This window comes from Centrocercus urophasianus, unplaced genomic scaffold, assembly GCF_019232065.1.
Source record: "Centrocercus urophasianus isolate 14NV4802_14NV808 unplaced genomic scaffold, USGS_Curo_1.0 seq_51, whole genome shotgun sequence".
In the NCBI taxonomy this organism is placed as follows: Eukaryota; Metazoa; Chordata; class Aves; order Galliformes; family Phasianidae; genus Centrocercus; species Centrocercus urophasianus.
Genome location: NW_024885100.1, coordinates 1307328 through 1315067, shown reverse-complemented (window position 1 = coordinate 1315067; position 7740 = coordinate 1307328). Strand labels below are relative to the sequence as shown.

General features: G+C 44.2%; 1 protein-coding gene and 1 long non-coding RNA gene across 5 annotated transcripts in view; one reads left to right on the top strand and one right to left on the bottom strand.

Annotated features, from left to right (window-relative positions):
• LOC122169312 overlaps positions 1 to 1289 on the bottom strand; it is a 3840-nt gene extending 2551 nt beyond the window's left edge. The window contains exons 1-2 of one of the 2 annotated variants that reach the window (XR_006171545.1): positions 1186 to 1289; positions 345 to 725 (exon numbers count right to left, since the gene is read on the bottom strand). This is a non-coding gene — a long non-coding RNA (uncharacterized LOC122169312). Of the gene's footprint in view, positions 1 to 344; positions 1130 to 1185 lie in introns of those variants that run through there. The other variant, XR_006171544.1, reaches the window with a different exon arrangement.
• Positions 1290 to 1343: 54 nt separating this feature from the next.
• Positions 1344 to 7740, top strand: part of VPS35L (VPS35 endosomal protein sorting factor like) — a 54335-nt gene continuing 47938 nt past the window's right edge. For 2 of the 3 annotated variants that reach the window (XM_042835341.1, XM_042835340.1), the window contains exons 1-6: positions 1344 to 1398; positions 3588 to 3687; positions 4732 to 4899; positions 5191 to 5313; positions 5659 to 5683; positions 7053 to 7129. In XM_042835341.1, coding sequence (XP_042691275.1) covers positions 1382 to 1398; positions 3588 to 3687; positions 4732 to 4899; positions 5191 to 5313; positions 5659 to 5683; positions 7053 to 7129 — 510 coding nt within the window. In that variant the 5' untranslated portion in view covers positions 1344 to 1381. Of the gene's footprint in view, positions 1399 to 2675; positions 2802 to 3587; positions 3688 to 4731; positions 4900 to 5190; positions 5314 to 5658; positions 5684 to 7052; positions 7130 to 7740 lie in introns of those variants that run through there. The other variant, XM_042835342.1, reaches the window with a different exon arrangement.

Below are 7740 nucleotides of genomic sequence, written 5' to 3'. Positions count from 1 at the left end.
CAGAATCACAGAATCACAGAATCACAGAATCACAGAATCACAGAATCACAGAATCACAGAATCACAGAATGGTGGATGTCGGAAGGAACCTCTAGGGATCACCTCATCTGGCCGTGTCCAACCGGTGGCACAGCCCAGCCTGTCCTGCAGCCATCCCCCACTCCCTGCCATCATTGCAGCAGTTCTGCCCCACCTGGTGACTCGGCCACAGTCAACAATTAAGATGTTGAAGAGCACCGGTCCCAAGATGGACCCATGGGGGACACGGCTTGTGACCAGCCCCCACTTGGACATAGAGCCACTGCCAACTGGCTGTGATCATCCAACCTAGTTCTTATCCTTACGTTGCTTCATGAGGCTTTTCTCTTGTCAAGTGCCAGATCTGCTTCTGTTCTTGATATGCTTATTTATACATCTTTAATATTGTCTGACTTGATTTGGCATGCCACCGTAACATCAGTGTAAGAGTACATTTACTTTTGCATTCTCATTTTTACCCATCTTGTTTTCTGCTTGAACACGCTGCACAACGAACATGCAGTCTCTGAAAAGAACTAACTGTTCCTCCAAGATGTACAACCTCGTGATGTTGTCATGCAAAATATGGGAAGAAAGCTCTCTAACTTCAACGTGGTGTTAGAAAACCAACGTTCCTTTACTCCTCACGATATGTACCAGGCAACTTGATAAATCAAGGACGTGCTCTCGCAGTTCAGGTTCTACACCTAAAATTAAGACATAGATATGTAACTATTGGCATGCATTTTCCAAGAGCTCAGTACAAGCTCGTGTCCTTCTGGGCACGCACAGCTGCATCCAAAGCAACTGTGTGCCCCGTTTCCCTGCTGTACTTCTCCTTCAGCTTCATCACAGTGACTTCTTCCCTGACCTTGAGCTGTTTTTCTCCCTTTTGGCAAATTTCCACTACTTGTTCTGCCACAACGAGCAACTTTCTATCTTGGTGCACTGTAACCCACGTGAAGCCCAAGAAAAAAGTCCTCGTGTGGATGCAAAGATAAAAGTCTATCTCAACTCCCCAGGGCTTCTGCGAAGCAGGACAGCTGAGAAACACACGGCTGTTTGCACATCAAGCAGAGCACAACCGGCAAGTTTTAGAAGCAGCGCTCCCTGCTTGCCTTCGCAAACATAACGCGTCGGTCCAGAAACTAATCTCCCGATCGGTACCGCTAAAGCAGCCCGTATAACTGCACACTGCACACTGCACACTGCACACTGCACACTGCGCGCCCCGCTCCCCGCAGCCGCACAGCCCCATCAGCACCGAGCCCCAGGCGGGGCGGAAGTAGCGGCGGAAGTGGCGGCCTGGCGGCGTCACGTGACGTCCGGCACGTGACGACCGGCCGCACGTGACTGGGACAAGATGGCGGCCTTCCCCTGGTGAGGCTCTGGGGCCCGCATTCTGCGGAGCGCCGTCCCGTCGAGGTGGTGCTGGGGGAGGGCCGCGTTTCGGGTTCCCGCGTTTCGGGCTCCCGCTGAGTCGTGAGGGTCGGTCTTCGGCTTCCGCGTACCCGCAGCTCAGGGGCTGCGGCGTTGATGCGGGAGACGCTCCCTTTGCGCGGATGGGCGGTGGGGAGCGGCGTCCGCCTCGCCCTCGGGAAGAGAAAAGTGGGCGGGGGCCGGGCGTCCCTGCCGCTGTCGTCTGCGGCTTTGTGGGTTTTTATTTTCCCGAGGTTAGCAAGAAAGCTAGATGAGGACGGTTCACTTTTTGCTTGATTCGGTGATGGCGCCGTGGCTGGTGCCGCTCTCTCAGAAGGAGCGGGTGAGGTACAGCAGCGCCCGGGAGTGTCACTGTTGGCCTCCGCAGGGCGGGCCTGGGGCCGGGCTGGGGCACGTGGGCTCTGCCTGGCAGTGAGGGAAGATGTTTGTAGTTATTTCTTTCTTCTCCAAAACTGTTCTGCTTTCCTAGCGAGCTGTTGTTTTGTTTTGTTTTGTAAGACCTGTTCTCCTGCTGCAGCCGAGTTACGGTGTAATTAACAAGCCATCGGCTGAACGCAGAGTCGAACAGAGGAAAATGCCGGAGTTAGTGGTAATTAGTGGGCTGATGAGGTGTGTGTGTGTGTGTATACGTGTATATGTATAATACTTTGTGCTGCAGGTAACTGAAAACTTGTGTTGCTGTAGCTAAGAAAACGTGTGTCTGTAAGGCATCAAGTGAGCGTCAGCACTTCTGCTGTTTACTGGGGTTGGATCCTGTGTAGTTGGTGACCCTACAGAAACTAAACAGAATAAGTATGGCTGTAAACCTGAGCCTGTGGTGGGCTGTGTGCCTACAGGATGCCAGTGCTGGGGGGAAGTGAGAGGTTCTTGCTGGGCAGGAGGGGGCTGGCAGTCTGGCTGGTGCTCGAGATTGATGCCACATGCAGTGATTGTTGTGTATGGAAAAAGACTCCAAGCTGCTGGGGAATCTGCCTGGCGCCTGAGGTGCATCTTGTTGTGTGCACCAGAAATGAAACCTAGCTTGGTGTGGCTAATGGTGTTTTTTCTTTTCTTGCGGGAGTTTGTTGTGAGGCTGTTTAGTGAGATTGGAAAGCTGAAAGCAGGCTCCTCTGATCCCTGTGCTGGTTCCAGTTGTGCTGAGCACTTTATCATGTTGTAAATGTACTTTGTAAAGGGCTATTGTAGGGGAAGCAGCTTTTCTTCATTGCCGTGTGTGCTTGTCCAGTGATGCCTTACGTGACTATGAGAATACAATTGATACCCTCCTGGGAATGGTGTGCCATGTGTGAGCTGTGAGCTGCTTACTTCTCCACCATTGACTGGGAGAAATGTATAAAGAAGAGGTATGGAAATACTGGCAGAGCTGTGACAGAGCAATAGAAATGTGGTATTCTCCCTTTTCTGCCTTCCTACTTTGTCAGACATAATTTAAAAGCATGCTTACATAGATATTTCTGTTTCAGCAATTAAAAATGTAGGGCAGTTGTTCTGTTTTACAAAAGAGCAGCGTCCTAAGCTGCGGTTGATAAAAATGGTGTGTCGTACTGCTAGTTCCTAGTGGCAACAGGATTTCACTCAAATACTTTCATTTATGTTGTTTTCAGGAATCAAGTTGTTTTGTTTAATAGACGTGGAGACCATAGTTCTCACGGCACTCTCTTAAATTCAGATTGAAATATCTATGTTTTTATGGTTCTTTTTTCCGCTTGATGGCGTACTTAATTTTCATAGGAGAAGCAAAGCTTATCCACCATGTAAGTATATGATCACAGTACATGAGCACAACTGCTTAGATTTCTTCCCTTGTGTTTTCACACCTACCATTTCCCTTCACTCGGTTTAAGAGATGTGTTCAGTGATTTCCATCAGCCCCTCTCGTTATGCTCTGTTAAACTGCCCATTCTGCACTCGTTGAAACAGAAGAGAACCCATCTGCAGAATGCAACTGAATGCTTGCGAGGAAAATGCTTTCAGTTTATGTAAGAAAGAGAAAAAATTGCAGTATACGCTCTGACTTCTTTTCCACTGGATATTTCTTTTTGTAGGTGCATCTATGTAAATACGTGCTTCTCTGTTCACAAGTGATTATTTGTATGTGTATATACTCACCCTTCTATCCGGCTTTTTAGGCATGCCAGGTCAAGAAATTATGCTTCAGAATCTGATGTCTGCAAAGTAGAATCTGTGCCCTTGGATTTTGGTGACTACCATCCACTGAAACCCATTACAGTGAGTTTCTTTTTGTGTGTTCGGAAGGCAAACGTGTAGTAAAACTGCTGGTTTTCCTTCTCCTTTTAAAAGTAAAAGGCTTTGAAATTGGTGGTGGTGCTACTGAAGTGTCCAGGTTTACTCCGTTGTTCATCCTTTACAGACATTTGCTGGTACTGCTGAGTGTCAAAAATGATCCTTTTCCGATAGATAGAGCATTTCAACTCTGGGTTTTCTTGATTCCGTTAAGTTCTGAATAAGTAATAAGTTGGAAATCAAATAATTGCATCACAAATAACCTGCATCGTGGCTTGATGTAAGATTTGTTTTGGATGAACTTCCAGTCAGCTGTAGGCTGTAAAACACTTAAACTTTGATATATGAGAAGTTTTTAAAAGTATAAGTGTACAAAAAAAAATATCCAGTTTCAATGAGATGATAGCAGTATGCTCAGTTTTTGTTGTTCAGCCTGATACCACGTAGTCTGGGGCATCCCTCTGGCCATTTTGGGTCAGCTGCCCTGGTCCCGTCCTGTGCCAGCTTCTTGTGCACCCCAGCTCCTTGCTGTCAGGGCAGTGCACAAAGCTGGCAAGTCCTTGACTCAGTATAAGCCTGGCTCTGCGCCATCTCAAACACTGGCATGTTATCAACGTTTTTCTCATCCTAAATCCAAAACACCACAGGTACCAGCAGCTGTCAGGCAGAAAATTAACCCTGTCCCAGCCAAAACCAATACACAGGAAATAGCAAGGAAGAAGTTGAAAGAGAGAGAGGAAAAAACTAAAAGAGAGATACTGGAAATAAATTTAGAATGAGTGTTCTTAGAGTTCTGTAGACTCAGAATTGGAAGAAAAGATGTCATGGAAATGCTAGTGAAGAGTGCCTCTGGATTCAGAAATGTGCTTCTACTTAATGCAGTAGCTGATGCTGAAGGCTTTGTGGTAGATGAGTCCTTGCTTCCTTTGCACTATTATGGTTTATGTCGTCTGTAATGCTTCATTTAAAAGACAGGGGAAGACTTTTTTTTTTTTTTTTTTTTTTTTGACAAGTTTTGAACTTTTCCAGGTTACCGAATCCAAGACCAAGAAGATGAGCCGGAAAGGAAGTACTTCTTCTACCTCTTCTTCTTCTTCTAGTTCTGTGATGGACCCACTGAGCAGTGTGTTGGATGGTACCGATCCCTTGTCACTCTTTGCAGCGGCTGCAGATCCTTTGGCTACCACTGCTTCCACGGTAATACTGTAGGACACTTAACTGAATAAAAGGAGCCAAACAACCAAGCCAGCCATGGAGAAAATATTTGTCTCACCAATTAGAAGCTTAATGTTAGGCTTGGAGAATATACTGTACTAATAGAATGAAGTTTTTCCCTTTGTGTTTCATGTTGATGTATATTTTTAATATGGTAACTGTGGAAGGATCAGTAAACACTTGAAGCGTTGAGTTAACCTTTATCAGTTTTCTCTTTTTTTCCCTAGGTTTGTTAAAATGGTTTTAACATCTGCTCTCATGCTCTCCTCATAGGATGGCATACGAAAGAAACGGGATAAAGATGACAGCTCAGCACTAGGAAGTGACTTTGAACAGTGGTCAAGCAAACGTGGTGAAATACTTGCTAGATACACAACAACTGAGAAGCTCTCTATTGTAAGTGGAAGCTCCTCCAATTTTGTTTATTATTTATCTGTTTATTATCATCCTATAATGGGTTTTAGGTGCCGCTGTTTTGTAACCATTTCCTGAGTAAATATTGCACGTTTTAATGTTGTGAGCTGTGGTGCATCCTTTCTGTCACTTCTGATTGTTTAGGAACAGAGACCAAAAGTCTGTTGAGCCGTCTTTTTATTGTTTTCTAACAACAGAAATAACTTGTAGTTTCAGGTCTATGTCTAAATTATTAGAGCCTTCATTAGCATTGTACTATCCTGTGCATTCTTGGAATGCTGGTGAGTACATGTTCTCTGAAAATGTGCGTTTTCTGTTTCTTCACAGAATCTGTACATGGGATCTGAAAAAGGTAAACGGTTTCTCTGTGTCTAACCAGCAGTGTTCCTTGAAGTAGGGTGCGAGCGACAGACTTGTGGTCGAGAACAGTTGAAACGTAATCCTGCCCTGACATACGCTTGGCTGTCTGCTGTTTTTGTCAGTAAGACAAGCTGGATTTCTACTTAAAATAACTGCTGAAGACAAAACGTCTGTCTCGTCTTGTATTCCTGTAAGCTAATGAATTCAAGTGCGAGAATCACTCGGAGTCAAAAATTTCAGGTTAGGTGTAGATCTTAGAGATAGCAGCGGTAGCAGTTCTTAGTCATTATTGCAAGACGGGCGCGCGCCCCCTGTTGGCAAAGGAGGAATTGCGCACCGGTCAGCAAAACCCATTCTGTTCGGTGCCCGAACTCCAACGCAGGTAATGCTCTCCTAGCACTCGCCCACTGGTGAGCGGCTCAGCTCACAGTATCCCCGACGCTGTTGCTATGATCCATTCCCATATAAGGTCTGTTACCAACCTGTTGATTTTTGGTATGTTTTGTACTTTCCTATGGAGATAGGAGGGCAGTGAATGTCAGGTGTGAGCACATTTGTTCTGTCCTGTGCTGGGCTCTCCCCACCCTGCCTCTTTACCTTTATCTTGTGCCTGTCTCAATTCTAGCCAAGTCAGAACACCTCCAATCTTAACTTTTTACTCTGTTCAGCAACTTTGTTAGTGGAAGAAAAACAGCTGTTTCACAAGAGGATTAGAAGTTCAGGCAAGGCCTACACTATATACAGAAAATACTGGGAACTTCTACTGCAAAAACACCATCTACATCTCGCACGTGATTATGTGCTATGGAAGAACACGTAATTCATTGCCTCTCGTTGTAGCTTAAAACTTTCTTGTATTTAGAATTAATGATAATGTGTTGAGGATCACGTTTATCATCTCTTCTGCTTGCTGGAAGGGAAAGCAAGCAAATCCCATAGGAACTTGTTCAGCCTGTGCAGCATTTCAGCTTCTGCAGAAAAATGAAATGCTTTGGATTGAGAATGGTCAAACACTGGAGCAATGTGTCGAAAGAGGGCATGAAATCTCCATCTTAAATAATGTTAAATTGGTTGGATAGTCTGTTATAACCTGCTGTAACTTCAAAATCAGGCCTGTTTTGAGGAGTGAAGTTGAGCTTTTCTAACATAAATTATCCTATGGCTTTGTCCTTACCAACAGAAGTTGTATGTTCAAAACAGAGGTGGGATCAAATGCTTGCTTTCAGTAATAGCTACCAAACGGACGGAACCACCTGTCTTCTGTCACTGAAGTAGCTGAGTTTGTCAGGCTCCTTCCGATTTGTTTCCGTTTTGAAGTCCAGGTGTTCAAATGTTAATCTCAAACACGTCATCTTTTATAGGAAAAGCTACAACTAGTGGCTCAGCAGTTTCTGAAAAAGTGAGGACAAGGTTGGAAGAACTGGATGATCTGGAAGAGGTAGGAAAGTTTCTGATTCAATTACATCAATCATCATCAAGTGAAGTAAGCTTCTTAATTAAGATTTCATAGTTTTTTATATTATATTTAATATTCAATATATTTATAATTAGTATTGTACTTAATATTCAAATTATTCTCAAAGTGCAGTATTTTACAGAGAATGGATGAGGCATTTGTTTCCTAATACCTGAATCTCTAGGTTACTTTTACTGTGGCTTTGGATAATGTTGTTTTGAAGCCTCCTAACGAGCTTCAGTTTGCCATTTGCCTTAGCAAGCACAATTCTGATGGTCACACAATGGATTCTTTGAGCAGAAAAATACAGTATTCCTTACCAGAGAGTAACGTGTACCATTGTGTGAAACTGTAGCTGCATTAAGTACATTCTTTTTTCTCTTCATCTGTAATTGTTCTTTTTTACCGATGATTGTTTCTAGACATTGAGATCATGAAATCTGTTTTGTAATGCAGCTTGTTATATAGATCAGAATTAGTCCTAAAAGTAGTTTTTTTCTCTGCTACTTCTAACAACTGTTCCAGAAACTACTTCTGGTCTTCTGCATGCATTTATAACCACCCATTTCCTAAAACCTGAATAATTATTTTGC